The sequence below is a fragment of the Chionomys nivalis genome, chromosome 4, assembly GCF_950005125.1.
Source record: "Chionomys nivalis chromosome 4, mChiNiv1.1, whole genome shotgun sequence".
Classification (NCBI taxonomy): domain Eukaryota; kingdom Metazoa; phylum Chordata; class Mammalia; order Rodentia; family Cricetidae; genus Chionomys; species Chionomys nivalis.
In genome coordinates, this window is record NC_080089.1 from 22,344,845 (window position 1) to 22,363,451 (window position 18,607).

The 18,607-nt window shown below is 43.7% G+C and overlaps 1 protein-coding gene across 3 annotated transcripts in view; it reads left to right on the forward strand.

Annotated features, from left to right (window-relative positions):
• Nucleotides 1-18,607, forward strand: part of Bbs9 (Bardet-Biedl syndrome 9) — a 426,177-nt gene that overhangs the window by 329,262 nt on the left and 78,308 nt on the right. For all 3 annotated transcript variants that reach the window (XM_057766969.1, XM_057766971.1, XM_057766970.1), the window contains one exon: nucleotides 8,078-8,260. In XM_057766969.1, the coding sequence (XP_057622952.1) occupies nucleotides 8,078-8,260 (183 nt within the window). The remainder of the gene's footprint in view (nucleotides 1-8,077; nucleotides 8,261-18,607) is intronic.

An 18,607-nucleotide genomic window follows, 5' to 3' on the forward strand; every position in this document is an offset into this window, starting at 1 on the left:
GTTCAGCTGGCAGGTAGATCACTTGCCTCTTCTTTTCACTGGTGTGGCCTGCACCTGAGTCAAGGGAGTCTGCCAGGATGGAGGCAGGACCTAACTCCTGAGCAGGTGAGGTCTCCCGGAGTTGGGGGGTAGGACTGGCCGTGGGAAGGATAATGAGGTGTGATGTGTGAGGGCAAGGTCTATGGAATGGTCCTTAGGGAACAGAATCTGGGGAATGGGGGATTCGGCTGGCAGGTAGGTCACTTACCTGTTCTTCCCAGTGTGCAACTCTGGATTTATTTGTGTACGTAATACTTGTATCATATTGAGTATCATGAAGTTTCCTTAAAGGCGCAATTCCTAGGATTATTTAAACTCAGGACTTGGACCCCATCCACAAGTGGATTACTGGCTTCATATTTCCTGATCTTGCAAAGGAGAGTATGGATATATTTGTCTAGACCCTGTCAAATATCCACAATTATTTATAATTATAAAATTTGTAATACCATCAAACAGAACTTATTTCTGTTAGTCATTTTGGTAGTTCATAGTCTCTAGTGTTGACTGGGAGACCAGGTGCCTGAATGTCTGTGTCATGGACTCTAGACTGGAGGATCCCTGCTGTGGGAGGTCCTTCTGTCTATGTGTTGCTTTTATTGGTTAATGAATAAAGAAACTGCCTTGGCCCTATAGCAGAGTTTAGGGGAACAGAGCTATGTGGGGAAAACTAAGCTGAATGCTGGGGAAAAAGGAAGCAGAGTCAGAGAGAAGCCATGGAGCCCCACCAGAGCCAGAGGGAACTTTAGCAGGTAAACCACAGCCATGTGGCTATACACAGATTACTAGAAATGGGATAAATTAAGATATAAGTGTTAACCAATAAGAAGCTAGAGCTAATGGGCCAAGCAATGTTTTAGTTAATATAGTTTCTGTGTGATTATTTTGGTTTTGGGCAGCCGGGACAAACAAGTGGCCTCTCTCCTACAGATCCCAACTTTCTGAGATCATTGACCATTGGCAATGTCTGCAAATATTTTTGGTTGTTATAGGTGATGGGAGGAGTTGACAGAATACAGAATACAGAGGAGCTCTGGTGAGTAGGGCTTGAGATGCTGTGTACTTCCTGTAGTTGCCGAGACAGCCCACGACAAAGACTTTTCTGGTCCCTTAACCTGCCATGCAGTGATAGCAGTAAAGACTTGGAAGAATTTACCAATCATTGATAATACTTTGCATGTAGGAGATGTGAATGTTGATCCTGGTTATTTACAAACTATGGTCAGCCTAATAAATCACACAGCATACAAAAGTTTTCTAGGGATGACAGGCCTTGTTCTTACTCACCTGAAAGGCACACTTGCACCGAGCAGGCTGTGTGGTACTCTGATTCATTGTCATCTTTGTGGATGCTCTCATCCAATGAGTCATCAGAAGTTTTTATTTATTTTGGTACATCAACTGCTCAAGGAAATCTTTCCATGTGCCAGAGACTGTGGGCAGGCACAACCAGTAAAAGGACAGTCGCTTTAGAGTTCCCACAGGCTGTGGCTGTAGAAATACTCACAGCTCTTGGTCATGCCACATGAGACCAGGTAACTCCATGCATCGCCTTGTATATCAGTTCCATGTAGTCTGGTCATAAAAATGTACTGCCAGACAGTAAGGTATAAATGTCTTTTTCTTAGAAAGCAAAATCATAAAAGAAAACCCACAAGTGTTTAAGAGAACCAGGCCCTGTCTACAGGCTGTTGTTATGTACTCTGGCTGGCTGGGAACTTCTGATTTTCCCACCCTGCCCCCGTATTGCTGGGAGTCCAGCCTGCACGCCACTGTCTAATTTGAAAATCTGGATATCCTAAAAGATTCATAGAGAGGAAAAACGACAGATTTTGTTTGCTTGTTTCCCTGTGTGTGTGTGGGGGGGTTGTGCGCGGTGCATGTGCTCGCGCGTGTGTGCCTGTGTGTATGTACATGTGAGGGTGTGTATATGTGTGTAAATGTTACTTCATTTCAGGAACTCTGATCACTGTTGTCACCAGCACTGCGAGGAATCCGGGTTCTCTTTTTTTGCCATCATAAGTGGGTCACCAGCATACGTAATCAATCACATGTAGAACTGTGTCTTAACACTGACTGCTTTAGGTAGGGGAATGTTTGGGGACACCCAGCCTGCTAGCTCCCCATCTCACCCTTGAAGGGGATAATGGGACCTCAGTTCTTCCTCATCTTTTTGCTTCCTTGCCGAAGTGAATGGTTTTATATGACTGAGTGCTTCTGCCTGATGTGGGATTTCCTCTGTGTGCTGTGATTACCATTAATGAATAAAGAAACTGCTTTGGACCTATAGTAGGGCAGAACTTACCTGAGCGGGGAAAACTAAGCTGAATGCTGGGAGAAAGAAGGGCAGATTCAGAGAGAAGCCATGGAGCTGCTGCCAGAGTCAGACATGCCAAAACTTTGCCGGTAAATCACTGCCACGTGGCGATACACAGATTAATAGAAATGGGTTAAACTAATATATGAGTGTTAAACAATAAGAAGCTAGAGTTAAGGGGCCAAGCAGTGATTTAAATAATACAGTTTTTGTGTGATTATTTCAGGGCTAAGCTGCCGGGAACCCTCCTCCAACATCTGCCCTCATGGGTTACCATAAGCTCAAAGCAATAGGACCAAGTAGCATATCATGATAGAATCCTCCAAAAATGTAGGCTAAAATAAACCTTCCTTTTTTATATGTCCATTTTCTTGGGTAATTGTTATAGTAACGTGACTCTCTTTAACATATTTTATGATCAAAAATTTGAGTTCACATATATTGTCATTGCTTTTGTTGGTAACTTTAGAAATGGAATTGCTGGGTAGGAAATGTGCCAGTGTTTATCTTTTTGAGGAACTGCCAGATTTCTTCCTATATTTACCATATTACATTCCTGCAGCTCAAAATTCTCCATATCCTTGTTAGTCATTGTTAATTCTTTTGTCTCTCTCTCTCACTCAAGTATCATAATGCTATGTGTCTCTGTTAGGGTTTTATTGCTGTGAAGAGACATGACGACCGTGGTAGCTCTTATAAAAAAAACATTTAATTGAGGGGCCTTGCTTACAATTTCAGAAGTTTAGTCCATTATCCTCCTGGCAGGGAGCATGGCAGTGTGCAGACAGATGTGGTACTAGAGAGATAGCTGAGAGTCTTACATCTTGCAGACAACAGGAATTGGACTGAGACACTGGGTGGTAGGTTGCGCATTAGGAACCAGGAACCGTAAAGCCCACACCGACAGTGACACACTTCCTCCAACCATACCATGCCCACTCCAGCAAAGCCACACCTCCTAATAGTGCCACTCCCTACGAGCGCTTATGGGGGCCAATTACATTCGAACTACCATACTATGAACTAGCCACAGAAAAATAGTGCCACTACTATTTATTTGTTTGTTTGGTTATTTATTTGTTTGTTTGTCTATACAGGGTCTTACACTATAGTTCAGGCTAATTTTGGGAACTCACTAAAATCCTTTTGCCTCAGCCTCCCAGGTGCTAGGATTACAGGCATGAGGCAGCATGATAGATTCTCCATGTTACTTCATACCTTAGAAGTGCCAAGTCTGCAAGGCTCATGTGTTTGAAGGGAATATGTGGGATGGGCAGCTCCAGAGAGTAAATCACCTAACACGAATGTAAAGCTTTTTAATCAATTGGATACTTAGAGATCATGTTTCCCACATTTTAAAGATAATGCAACTAGAGCCCAGAAAAGGGAATTAAATTTATGCTTAATGTCGCTGCCAGGAGGGGAAGGCCTGTTTGCTTGGTTCCCAGGCCCCTGTGTTCCAGCATGGCCTTTTCCATCCTTTCCTGGGAGCAGCGTGGAGCTCCCCTGACTAACTTGTTCACCTGCGTTGGTTGGTTACTGGAAAAGATCTAACTAAAACCATGTTGAATATTGAAGTTTGGCGAAACTGAGAGCTGCCACGGGGGCACCAGAAAGAATTTGATGTACATCCTGCCGATACAGAAGCCAACGCGACAGTAGACAGTCAGCACAGCAGGGTTTCCTGGTGAAGTCTCTGGCTTGATTATGAAATCTGACTATGCTGTTTACTGTCGATCCTTCCTGCAACCCTCTTTCCTTATTCTTCAGATGCAGCCAATAATTAGTCTCTACCCCATAGGGTTGTTCTGAGAATTAAAGGGGCTAATCCCTGCAAAGAGTTCGCCTGAACTTGGTTCCTAGAAAGGCTTCAGTAAACTACTGACAATTATTACAAACATTGGCTTGTTTAGACTATTGAAAACATTGTAACTTGAGGTTTATAGAAAAATAGATGACTCATCCTTTAAAAAAGAATAGCATCACTAATGAAGGTGGCCTGGAAAATTAGTATTTTGTCTAGCTTTCATGTTTCTGAGCTATACAGAGTGTAACAGTATTCCCATTGCTAAGAGAAGAAGACAGTATATCACCATCACATTCTTACACACTGTTAGTTTGGTGACTATGGGCAGTGCCTAAGTGTCTCACTTTGGGAAGAGAGCAGCCATTTTCAGTTAGTCTTGTGTTGAAAGCCCCAGCAATGCTAAAATATAAAGCCCTGATGTCTGTGACAGGTATGATATATAAGCAGTGCTTACCCTACATATTCCAAAGGAGGATCCACTACAGATTTTATGGGGTCACCTGTGGGCATTTGTGTTTCTATTCAAACACAGGGCACTTACTGGGAAGGCAGAAAGCACAGGTGGGATCCTGGCACATCCTTGCCCTTGCTCATTGTCCTGGCCAGTGTGCGCAGATGGCGCTAAGCCTTCCTCTCTTCATCATTGAATGGGAAATGGGACGGGGTGGGGACTGTCAGTAATTTCTGTCTCAGAGAGCCGTCAAGACAACTGAGTGGTGGATGCTAACGGCTCTGAGTTCACAGTACCTGGACCGCAGTCAGCCTCAGCAGTTCCCATCCAAGCAGCAGCGCAGTAGGATTCTGCGTGCCACACGTGAGATTTGGAGGCAGATTGGACTAGCTTAGGTGGAGAAATTGGACATGTCTGTGTTCACATAGCATGATTCATGTCTACTCCGTTGTTGCTGCTGCTGCTTTCCTGTAACCAATTTTAGAGCCTGTCTTGGCAGCTGGAAGTATTTGGGATTAATTTCACACTCGCTTTATGAGTTGAGTGTTTTCCTGCAGCTCCCTGGGCCTCTGCCTCATTACTTTGGCATCGACTGATATGGGCATTGGACAGAGATGTCCTTTGGGGTCTCCATTTTATTTGGAAACCATCAATTTGAAAAAGCAAAACAAAGGCCATGGTACATTGTGCTTGAACTCGTTAGCATTTACTGTTTCCTATAGCCCTCCCTCTGTAGTTCTGTATACCAGGAATGCACAACTTTCTCAGACAGTGGGGGACCCTGAAAAAGGAGATTGCTCTCCCTCAAATCTTAAGTCCTAGAAGCTGGTTGGCATTGCTTCTTATTTCCTGGTGATCTGGGAAATCTTTTGGGGCTTGGCCATTCAGATCTGAATCTTGATGGGTTAGTTTTTCCAAACCTCTTTCATATGCTAATTCTGCTTACTTCATTTGGCTCTGATGGAGAACAAAGTAAACTTGGCTGTTACATGCAAAACTAAATTGAGAACACAGAGATCTGTTTAGTATTTCATGCTGGCCAGTAGTTCAGAAAGATTTTCCTTGGGAGTAATTTACGTAAGACATTGTTTCTCCCATTTCTCTCCAATTTCTTTGACCATTTGGGGATATCAGTCTCTTTCAACAATGGCACAGAAGCAGACCCTGTGAGACAGGACCTTTGAGAGAAGGAGTTTCTCCCAGATTCCTGCAGTTGGGCCTTCTTCTGGAAAGAGCCTGTGACTTGAGCTGCTGTCTTGCTAGGTCCTTCTTTCACCACAGCTGTGTTTAGCAAGTTGGGTGGGGCCACGGACTGACACATTGCTACACTTAGTATTTTCCCCGGGTAGTTAGGAGCACACATGGAACATGGTACCCTGAAGTCCCATGAGCGAGTGCCTCAAGCTTTTGTTATGCCTGGCAGTGCTCTATTGATGTCTTTGGAGTTAAGTGCCTGCTCTCCACCTGAACTTCCCCATGAACAACCGCTTCATTTTCCTCCTCACTGCGCTTCCTCAGTCTGTTCTCCTTTGCTTTACTGGGATTATGTCCTCCCTTGAAGGCACCTTCCCGCTACCTGTGTATTGGGAGGCCTCCCTTCTCAGTTGTGAGCAGGAGAATGATTAACATTACCTCTGGTGCAGAGGGCAGAGTGCATCCCCTAGAGTGCATTCTGCAAATTCCTGCACATACCTGGTACTCGGAGCTGTTCATGACCTTGATCTCTCTATGAGTTCACCTTTGGACAGTGAGCATCTCCGGCAGTGTCATTGCTCCACATGAGGCCTGCTTGTTAACATTCACAGCAGGACGGAGCATAAGGATAGACTGAGACCAAGGTGGTTGTGGTCCTGGTAAGGGTGCATACGATTTCAGGTGCTACAATTAAGCAAAATGGCCTCTCCCATCTCTTCTAGAGGACTCCTTGAAGTAATGGGGAAGGGATGCGTTCCAACCCCATTTGAGTAAAATAGAGCCCAGGGATATTAACTCTGGTCCATCGTAATCAGTCCCTTGCTAGCTTCTTTCACACTTTCTTTTCTGCACAATTAGAACATTATTATAATAACACTTCTTCCCACTAATTGGTTCTGTATGTACTCTTTCTTTTAAACAATTATGAGGTCCCATGGGCTATATGCTCTTGTCTACTTTAAAATGCCAGAGGAAAGCACAGTCCTAGGCACACAGTAAGTGGTTCATTTTATGTGTTGCTGGCCTTGCTTCAGACACCATGGCTCCCTGGAGAGCTGACTGAACTGTAATTGACTTCTGTAACTCCTTTAAGATGTTGGTCACATGGTGAAGAATCCTGGTGCGCACGGCTTGTTCAGGCAAAGTTCTTGGGTTGTGCCGTCTTCCCATCACTCCCATCGCGTTTCCAGTGTCCCCCAGACACTCTGATGACTGTCCCTGGAGAGCCCCTCTCCCCACATGGAATTTGAGAGACCACACAGCTGTAGACTGTACTCGTTTGAATGATGATGTTTTAGCAAGCCCTTTGGGCCAGTGTCAATAAGCCATGAAATATCACCGAACGGATCGTCTGCACCAGACTGCCGAATCTCATCTGAGTCCTCAAGCTGGCCGGGATGTTGAGAAGGAGTTTATTACTCCAGCGTTGGCTCTTCCTGCTCTGGGGGACTATAGACGCCGTGAATCTCTGGGCCAGTCAGTTCATTACTTTTAATGAGCACAGAATTCACCAAGACATTAAAATAAAATAGAATCAAACACCAATGGGCAGACTTGGATATTCCACCCAATTGTTGCCTTAGTTCCTTTTTCCACAAGATTATTCAAGAGAGATTTTTAAGGCAGATTCTATTCAGTCCTGCCAATTTCTATCCTAAATAGATTTGGCATTGCAAACCTAACACACCCTGAGCTGTTTTTAATGCCCTGTGGGGTGGTGTCTGACGTTTGTGTTAAAATGACAGTTTTCAAATTGATCAGATGTTTGAACCTTGTTTGACTTTTACATATGTGAAAGATTGGATATCTCAATGTCTTTAATCTATAAAGACAAATTTAAAAGAAGTTCTTTTCTGGGAGAAAGTGATGAAGTTATTTAAAACACAGAGAAATAGTCACTTGATTTTATTTTATTTGATCAGTGTTCATAGCTAATTCTAAAAGACTGGAATAGGTTCATTCTCGAGTACTCCTATCCTACATAGTGAAGGAACCATGGGTAGGGAAGCTCACATGGAACAGTGTCCCTCTCAAGCTGATTTTGTGGGTCTTTCCGCCGCTGGACATAATGGATTTAGAACTACTTGAGACATTTTCTCACAGAAGGAAGCTACTGGATAAATGACTTCTTATTGTCCGACCTAACTGCGTCTGTGGAAGGCAGAGTTCATCAAGTTGTTCTAAAGGAAACAGGAGTGTGCCAAATGCAACTTGCTGAGGGCTTGGGGGCGGTGTAACCATTGCTAACTGAAGTTTGTCATGTCTTCAGGTGATGGCTCTAGCAGATGCGGTGGAGGAGAACCAGGACAGGCTGCTGCAGTCCTCCGCTGCCCTGAGGAGCGCCACCCATTTGCTGATCCTTCTCGTCAGACTGTGGCAGAAGCTGAGCGCTGACCAGACTGCTATTCTAGAAGCAGCATTTCTGCCATTACAGGAAGACACGCAGGAACTGGTAAGGACCCACAAGCCCCGCTTGAACAGGCTTTGGTTTGTGGGAGATATCACATGGCTATCTATGTTTTTTAAAGCATCAAAGAGGCTTGTGTTTTTACAAAAACGCTGTTTCCCTTTTCTTTAAGCCATAATAAAAGTGTCATATGATGGCACTTTTTTTTCCCCTCCTTGAGCAGTTTTAAAAATAGGTATATAGTCTATTTTTATGTAGTACCCAGTCTGCTTTTATGGGCTTCTCAATCTCTGAGAGGCAGAGAGGTAGTCATTTGACAGTCTGAGTGATCGCAGGAAAGCCTCTAGATTAGCTAATCCTTCCCAAGGCTGCCAGAGAAAACAGTTCAGTCATTTTAATTTGTTCGATGTTCTTAAATTTTAGTGTCGCTTCAAAGGTTAGGGCACTGAGATGGCTTTGCTGGAAGTGATGGGAATAGTTCTTTATGTTCACGGAGTTCTTTATAATAGTTCATAAAGCCCTCTGCCTTAGAAGAGCCGTTTCAGAATGAAATGGGAAAAGTGAGTCTGTGAGTTAGATTCTAACCAGAATCCATTAAATGAAAGCACCTCGCTTGTGTGATTCATAGATGTGCACAGGACCAGGGCCTTCGGCATGGCCTCTGTGCTTTCCTTTACGGAGAAATAATAGGCGCCTTGGAAACCAGCGCTCCAAACTCAGCTCTTTGTGGTGGTTTTTTTCGGGGAAAATGATTTCAAACCCAGCTTCAGACCTAGATCTAAGAATGGTTGTGAAAGTCACAGTGCTGCCGCTGACAAGTTCCCCAGGGCCTGCCTGGTCCTGACACAGCTGTCCCCAACTATCTCATTTCATCATAGATGTGGCACGAACGAGAGCTAAATACTGTGTCCTTCTCCATTTCACAGACAAGCCAAAACCTCAGCTTTCTATAGTTAAATGCACTTCTAACACTGGTGCAGTAGGCCTAGGTTTTGGAACCAACCCATCTGCTCAGAAAATGTGTGCTCATGGTTCCAGATGGTTAGATTCCATGACCATCATGGCTGGCCAGGAATATGGTGGCAGGCAGGCATGGCAGTGGGGCAGTAGTTAAGAATTCATATCTGATCCACAAACACCAGGCAAAGAGAGAGGAGAGGAGAGGAGAGGAGAGGAGAGGAGAGGAGAGGAGAGGAGAGGAGAGGAGAGGAGAGGAGAGGAGAGGAGAGGAGAGAGAGCGCAGGCGCTAGCTGGAATGGTGTGGGCAAAGCCCACCTGTAGTGATTTGCCTCCTCCAACATGGCCACACCTCCCAGTCCTTCCCAAACCTTACTACCAGCTGGGCACCAACCATCAAAATATATGAGCCTACAAGGGCTATTCTCATTCAAACCATTACAGTCATAAAAATCTATTTTTTTTAAAAAAGAAAAATCTTTGTTTTGTGACCTAAAATATTAATAAATACACTGAAAAAAGGGAAGGCACTTTTAGTTGCAAATTCTATAAAGAGACTGGCAATTTTCTTTTATAAGTCGAGTTGACCTTCAGTAGCAGAATCGGAGATGCTTAACTGTAGCAAGAGAAGGAACGTTGGGCTGTGGTCAGATTATTCATAAATTTACTTTAGCAGGTCAAAGGCCTTGGTTAATCTCCAGTTTAAGGCCAACCACTAAATGACAGTCACCGTGGTCCTCAGCTGTTCTGAACTGATGCTTCTGTATCTGTAAGGGACAAGCTGGTCCTACCCCAGAGGCTGTGAGAGGAGCTGATGGGGACAGCTGGGTAGAGTGGCAAACGTTACAGGTCTGCATTGGGGCTGGTTTGCACTAATTACCTTTATGGTAGTTGTCCATCTCTCTGCCGTACTCCAAAGCAAGAATCGTGTCCTGGGTCCTTTTACATCCCTAGGACTTTAAGGACTGGTACATAGCCAGTATCTATCCAGTGGAAGACTGGAGAATGCCGAGGGTGGGAGAGGAGAAGCAGTACAGGCCAAGCGATGTAATCTGTATCACCCAGTGCAAAGGGTAACATAAACTCCTGTCCAAAGAGTAGGTTGAGAGATGGCTCAGTGGTTGAGAGCACTGGTTGCTCTTCCAGAGGACCTGGGTCCAATTCCCAGCACCCATTTGGCAGCTTACAACTGTCTGTAACCCCAGTTCCAGGGGACCTGACACCCTCACACAGGCAAAACACCAACGTATATAAAATAACGCATATAAAATAAATAAATCTTTAAATTAAAAACAGTAGGAGCAGCAGTGCTGTCGAGGCTGGTGAGATGAGATGGTTCAGCAGGTAAAGGCAATGGCTGTGCAAGCTTGGAAGACCAGGTTCTCTGCCTAGAGACCAGGTAAATGTTCATGGAGAAAACTGATGGCACAAGGTTGTCTTCTGACCTCCGCATGTGCACTGTGACATGCCATCGCCCCACCTCACACACATGCACACGCACACATGTACCCCCAGACACAATAAACTAAAAATTTTAAGTCTCAGTGGATCCTTCTTCCCGAATCCCGTTTGTCTGTGGGTTCTGAATTTCTGTGTTCTGTGTTCAACTACAGACCAAAAGTATTAATATGTAGATATTGTCTTGACAAGAGAGAGACTGCATTTGCAGTGTTTATTATGTTTGCTGTTATGATTCTTGGATTTTATTATTAGTTATTGTCCATTTCTTTTCTGCACCTATTTATATAGCAAGTGCATATTGTATATAAAAGTATGTTTGTCTAAGGTTTGGTGCTATCCGGAGTTTCAGGCACCCACTGCAGGTTTGGAATATCAGGACTGAGGAAGTGTACTATCAACTTAGAGGGTTTTGGTTTTTTTTTTGTTTTTTGCAATTTCTCTCAACTTGTCTTTTTTTTTTTTTTCTCTTTTATGTCCTAGGTAAAAAACAATTGAAAACTGATTTTTGTTAGAATGAAATTTACCACTTAACTTTACTATATGTAGTGCTGATCTGTATTCTTAAGTGTGTGTGTGTATGTGTGCATGTGTGTACATGTGTACATACATGCTACATGCATGTGTGGAGGTCAGAGGACAACTTAGCTGAGTTGGCTCTCTCCCACCACCATGTGGGTTTTGGAGTTGAACTTAGGGTGAGTGTGTTCTCGGTGTAGGTCTTGAAGAACAGCATCTTTTAGAAATACATGAGTGTGTTCATCATGAAGAGCAGAGTCCTGTAGAAATACATGAGTATGTTCACCATGTAAGCAGTTGAAAGGCTTAGTCCCTTCCTTCTTCTTGGAGACGTTCTAACCTGCCTCTCCACACACCCTCTTCCAACTCTCTTCCTAATGTGGTGAGAGGAGGTGTGTGTACTTGTGTCTGTTGGATATAAGATATTTGAAAAAAAAGCACATAGCCTGAAGAATGAATTCAAATAGTAATTTGAATACTTCTTGTTATACTCTTTATTTTTAATTGGACTGCATTTTTCCCTTTGGGATTATATTGTTGAGACAGCCTGTGTCTTGAAAGACGCATACAGTGTGTGGTTCTGACATGCTAGTTCACAATTCCCCATGATGCATCTGTTGGCCTCACAAGTGAATGCTATGTGATGGGACTCTGTGCTATCCAACTGAGACATGAAAATAAAATATTCAAACCTGAAATAATTTGAGAGGAGGGTGAGGCAGGAAAGAAAGGAGTCTTACCAGAATGTTGAAAATATACCCCATATTGAAGTTATTATGATACCACAAAAATCTGAATGCAATTTGGATGGTTTGGTTGAGGAAGATGGCAGAGTACATGTGTGAGGGGAGAACCCTAGACATGTGGACACCATTTCCAGAAGACACTGTCAGCTCCAGGTCACATGTCCCCACAAGTATTGAAAGGTAGAAAGAAATGCACAGACGATATTTATGTTTCAAATAACTCTGGCTAATCTGTATAATGATTTGTTGTGTTGTTTTTTAGATAGGATGTGTCAGCAGGCAAGCTGTAGTCAATAGAAAACTCTAGAATAGTTTTTTTCCTAATGATATCAGCTTCACAAAGCAAACAATATTCAGAACCTTTCTAAGACAATGGAAAGCAGCCCTCTCCACATGATGTCACCAGTGGTCAGTGGTAATGGGAAGCAGTGACCTTTGTATGACATCATCAGCCTCAGTGTTGGTGGCAGGCAGCGCCCTTCACATGATGTCATCAGTGGTCAGTGTTGCTGGAAGGCAGCACCCTTCACGTGGTGCCATCAGCGGTCAGTGTTGATGGCAGGCAGCACCCTTCACATGGTGCCGTCAGTGGTCAGTGTTTCTAGAAGGCAGCGCCCTTCACATGGTGCCTTCAGCGGTCAGTGCCAATCATCGGTGTTTCTTTTGAAGCAGCATTGCATTTGCAGAAGAACTCATGGTTGTTTCTTTACCCCATCTCTTAGGGATACTTTCTCATTTTTTGTCACTTTTCAGTAGCAAATAAATGCTGGTATTTCAGACTAGTGCATGTTCTTTTTTGTTGGTTTGTTTTTTAAGATGTTGAAACTTATATGCACCAGAGGTACTTCGTGAGCTGTGTTGCCTACTGAGAAAAATATTAAAGACCGTGTTTTGTTTCAAAGAGCTCTTAAGTATAGTCCTACTGGTGAATTTGATAATTAGAATTGCCACTGTCCCATTTTTGAAATGATGCCATACATGTAGTCCAAAATAGTATTTTAGGACTGCATACCAAAGGGCTTTAGTGTGTGTGTGTTTGTTGTGATCTTCCCATGATGCTTCACAGAATCCAAAAGACATAAAGGGGTGTGTGTGTGTGCGCTTTTAGGACTGGCTCAATGGGATAATCTTTTACCAATTCATTTAATCATCCAATGAATCTTTATTGAAGACTTACTAGTTGTTAAGCACCATTTGGCCGACAACATACCTTTTAAACAAGACAAACTTAGGTGCCATTTTTGGTAATTTTAATTCAACTTTACAAGCAAACATTCTAACCCCGAGCTCTCCAAAACAGTTGCCATTTACCACGTGAAATGTAAATAGGCTGGTATGGGATCAGTTGGCTTCATCATCTGTCTTTGCCTTGCTCATAGTTACTTGTGACAAGTTCTTACTGCGTTAAAGAGAGCAGACAGGAGGCCTCTTACATAGCACCCATGAGCATCAAGAGAAACCCAGGACTGTGTCAGTTGGATCAACCACAGCGCATACTAGGAAACCAGTGAAGGGAGAGAGGAGACTGACATGAAGATTTGACACTCCTTCTTTCTGGTGTCTTGGGATCTTCTTGGTCCTGTGTCAACACCAGGTACTTCTAGGAACAAAAGCTTTTTCTGAGAGATCTTAGTTATCTGCATAAGAGGGAGACGCGAGGCCAGTAACGGCTCTGCCGCTCTACCTTTGATATGGTTTGGAAGTACTCTTGGTTGCTAACCTGTGACACTGAGGGATGGTAGAACCCGGAGGAGAGGAGGTGACCCCAATTGAAGGAAGGGTGTCACTGAGGAGGTGTGCCCCAATGGAAGGAAGGGTGTCCCTGAGGAGGTGGACCCCAATGGAAGGAAGGGTGTCCCTGAGGAGGTGGACCCCAATGGAAGGAAGGGTGTCCCTGAGGAGGTGGACCCCAATGGAAGGAAGGGTGTCCCTGAGGAGGTGGACCCCAATGGAAGGAAGGGTGTCCCTGAGGAGGTGGGCCCCGATGGAAGGAAGGGTGTCCCTGAGGAGGTGACCCTAATGGAAAGAAGGGTGTCCCTGAGGAGGTGGACCCCAATGGAAGGAAGGGTGTCTTTTGAAAGGGATACTTGGACCCCAGCTCTTCCCTCCCTCTGTCACTCTCTCTCTGTCCTGAGGTGAGAACTTCTCTGCAATATGCTACCACCATGATGCTGTCTGGGTCTTGCCACAGGCCCAAAGGCCACAGAGCCAAGTAACCCCTGAAACCATGAGTCCAAATGAGCCTCCCTTCCTTGTGAGTTCGGTGTTAGCTCAGGTATTTCACCACAGCATCAGGGAGCCCTGTGTCCTCCTTGTGGCAATGGCTAGTGCTGGAGTCATCGTGAATTCCTTCCCTTCAGCATGCTCCTGACCTCTGAATCCCTTTGATTGCAGCCTTCTGGAGTGTTGCTTCATTTTGGATTGAATGTAGATAAATTCCCTTTGCCCTTCCTGATCGTGGTTCAGATCTGCTTCTCATTATTTTAGCAAATAGCTCAGATGGCTGGATTTTCCATCCATCAGATGGCAAGTGAGCAAGGAGGAGCAGGATTAAGATTTTTGAGTAGACTGCTTTGAGACTTCTCTTCTGAGGCTCATGCGTGTTCGCTTGGCTCTGGAGGGCCTCTAATGAAAAAAGCAACAGCGTCCTGGACTTCGGAACCTGGCTTCATAGACTCCACATGGCATAGCTTTTGGCTCGATATTTTCTTTCCTTTGAAATTGCATTCAATATCTTTGGCATTATTATCTACCATTTGAGAAAGAAAAGCTTTATTGTGTTCTTAAGGACTTAATAGCTGCCTTCCCTAAAACCAGACTTTGGACTCCCTGAGAAGGTTAGGATGGAAATGTACATCAATGGGCGAGGGAGAATTGAACCTGGAGCCTCACACTTTGATTAATTGTTCCTTTTACAAACTGATATGGAAAGGAAACTTATTTTTAACATGCTGAACATGGTTCATGTGAGAAAACAGATGTTTACAATAGGAAGTCCTATTGTGTGGAGGGACTTATCAAGGCTCACTTAGAAGGTTTAAAGGCACCTACGTCACAGGTCAGACTTGATGTCAGGACCATTGTGCCTGCTGTCTGGATTGAGCGATGACTGAGATGGCTAATCATTACCATTATTAATGACCCTCTTAAAAGGCAAACAAGAGGAGGAAGTCTGGTGTCACTATTAAGTCTGCCTTTATGACGGCTCAAGTATCATCGCAGTTGTAACTGTCTATGGGAATACAATCCAGAAAGTAAATATTCGGGTGTTTCCCATGGTCTTGGACTGCAAGATAAACATGTGGAATTAGTTTCATGTTCACAGTGGCCATATACCCAGTGTTGGTGCAGTTTAGATGTAAACACTATTGTTTAACTATATAATATCTGTGTCAGCAGAGTTGAATATAGCATATAGACCAGAGCTTTTCTTATGAATCTCTTTCTGGAAAGCTCCTTGTCTTGGGCCCTTGCCTTTCTACCTGACTGCCTGTGCTGGCATCTGAAGCAGCCTTTCTGCCCATTTCTGTAGTGGCAGTCATTCACATCTCTGAACCCCTCTCCTAGTCTCCCATTTCACATCTGCTTGCATGCGTCCCTTGGCTCTGTTGGCACCTGTGTGAAATCTGAGTGCCAGTGCCAGGCAGCCACGTGGCCGCACCATTTCTCCCTCATAAGCTCCTTTTCTGTGAACCAACCCTCGGTCCACAGAAGCTGAGCATTATCCAAGCAGAGCTGGCAGTGCCTTTCTCTCTGTGGAGAATAGTGCGGGATGTTTCTCCCTCTTCAGGCAGGCCAGTCTGCAGCCCCTCTCTTTCCTCCTGTGGACTCCACCCCGAGCATGACTTTAGCCCACACCATACTCTAACACTGTCGTGTGTGCATGTCCTTATGTCCAGTCAATTCTTCTGCATCCTCGCAGGGTTAGAGCAGTTAAGTATATAACTATATCCAACCATTTGGGGATCTCTGAAGTAATTCAGATGTTCTTCCACACTGTACAGCTGCTCAAAGATAGCCTGTTACGGAGGAAACTTTCTACCTCCTTTGCTATGCTCCTTATTTTAAAAGGCCGTATGTTTTTGCATTGTCTAAGAGCAAAACCTGTTCTTTGATATGCCAATAGTAAGATTCCCATCCACACACCTGTCAGGCTAGAGCACCATGTGTGTACTGTCACGTGAGCATAGTGTAGTGACGCTGTCTTAGTGATGGTGCCGCAGATGCGACAGCAATTCCCTAAAGTTACACACCAAAGTTGGTTGAGCTGTATGGACTCTGGCTCTGGTTACTGGTGTGTGATGTTTTTATTTAATTTCAAAAATTTTTAAAAACAAAGACATTAAAAAATAAATGCCATTAAAATTTTTAAAAATCCACACTACTCACACAACAGCTATCTGTGTGGAAGTACAGTGTAAGATCGTCATGCAGTGACATATCTTATGACACACTTCACAATCGTCTAGGGTCGTCATGCAGTCGCATATCTTATGTGACATTGCACACATTGCAGAGTGTAGCCCAGTTGTTAAACTGTGCATTCAAGCATATACTCATTCACATAACCTCCTGAGATAAATATAGGAATTTTTAATCTTATCAATGATAAATATATACAAATAAAAGCCATTGTCAGATACATTTTGCTTACCCTGCCTTATCCAAATTTGTCAATAGGAGGTACAATGAAAATGTAATAAAATGGACATACCTACCTATTTCTGACATTGTCTTTCCAGAGGTTACTCTAATGTAGATTGCCAGGCCTCCTTAGCCTTCTAATTTTCCAGGGAAAGGTCAATGTGCTATCCGCCTGTTCTGCCCCACCATGACGCAGGACAGTCAGATGTGACAGGGAGTCAAGTCAAAGCACGAACTCAGTTTATTACTGTGAGCATCAGCTTATATAGGTTAAGTGACATCGTGTGATGTGGGGGTACCTCCAGCCAATGAGAGACAAGCCAAGCCCTCTCTCTGGCTGGAGGGGTGTCTACCTAGATTTTGCTGTCTCATCCTCACTCGGTTCCCTGAAACTTGAGCCAGGCTTTTTCTTTGTCCTACAGGCCTAGAGGTGTAGGCCCTGAGATAATTTTGGCCCAACAGTAGATCATAAAACGAATTCTACGTCAGAAATCTAAGTTAATGAACTAAGAAAATGGTAGCGTCCACTTGGTATCAGAAAGTATCTAATTATGAAACACTGAAGCAAACTAAATACTAATAGTTGGGAAATATAAATTGTGTTGAGTAGAACATGATGCCATATCAGAGTCCAAGTGTCTTCTAGAAAAAGAAATGCTTAACTCGTTCTGAGTCCTTAGGCGTGTTTCCAGACTCCAAGCACTGGCCTCTTCCTCTGGGCACTTGTAAACCATCTCATACTTTAGTGCCAGTTCGGCTTTGAAGGGAGGGAAATGTGACCATTCAGCTTTGGTCTGTACTAGTAAACCAACAGCACAGAGGAGAAATAGGGTGTTAGGAGAGCGAATGAACGTGTAGTTCCCTCTGAAGGTGTTCCTGGGATGTGAGGGACATCAGCGTGCCGAGGGAGGCTCTGGCCAGGTTGGAGGCGTTCAGAGTTGTGGCTTATGCATTAGGTTGGAAGCTGTTACCTGAGAAAGGAATTTCTCTGTCTCAGGTATATCCTTCATTATGATTATTTTTAAACCACATAATCTGGGCTTCATTATGTTTGGCTGTGACCTTACTATAAATGATCCGCTTAAGCACAATAAATAGAGAAAAAAATATATGTGCTAAGGTTTTTCTTCCTCAATAAGATATCTATGTATGTAGATATGTATCCAAATTATATTTTTAGCAGAAAATAACCACAAATTATATTGTTTGTTTATTTTCAATCAACTAGAACCTACACAGCCCCCTCTGACTGTTTTCATAGTAATTTCAGGATTTTGATGTTTTATTATTTTTGTCCTTTGGATGGCAACAAGAACAATAAATCGGTAATAAAAAGCAAATGTTTTAAAAAACAAAAACAAAATAACAGTCTCTCAAGAAACCAAATTTGTCAAACCATATTTTTAAAACTGTGATCCAGGCGGAGTATATGTAGCTAAATGATAGGTCACGTGCTTAATATGTACAACACCCTGGTTCTATCTTTAACATCACTGGAAAACCCTCACAAAACAAAACCCAAAGACATTCGTGACACATTTGGAAACTTTACAAGGAGGTGTGGCTTTCACAGGCCGCTCTCTATACCCTTGAAACTTCCTTGAGGGCTAATTGAATGCCAAGTGTGGGACCAGGCATGTGGGTGATCATTACTACTGTATCTCAACAATAGGAGGCCAGAGGAAGCTCTCACATTCCTCCAGGTATTGTTAAGAAAAACAACAACAAGAGCCCTGCAGTTAAACTCTGATGGTGGATTCTTTCAATACTTAACATTTTAAGAGCTCTGTGAGCCTCCTTTGATACCATTTTTTAAAGCATATTTTGCTCCTGAGTAAGAAGAAATATGTAAGCAGCCTTCACTGGCCCATGTATCTCTCTTCTGTCACCTCTGTAGCCGAGGCCACAGCTCTGTGCCTCCTTGAGTGACGGCAGGAAGGTATCAAGGAGAAGGTCAATCAAGCCTTGCTTAAGATTGTGCTGCGCTGCCCTCACGACTGGCGTGGGCCTCAGCAGTTCTCTCTTACGGTGTTGCTTTGAAGCTTCACACAGCCGAGTCATGGGCTTC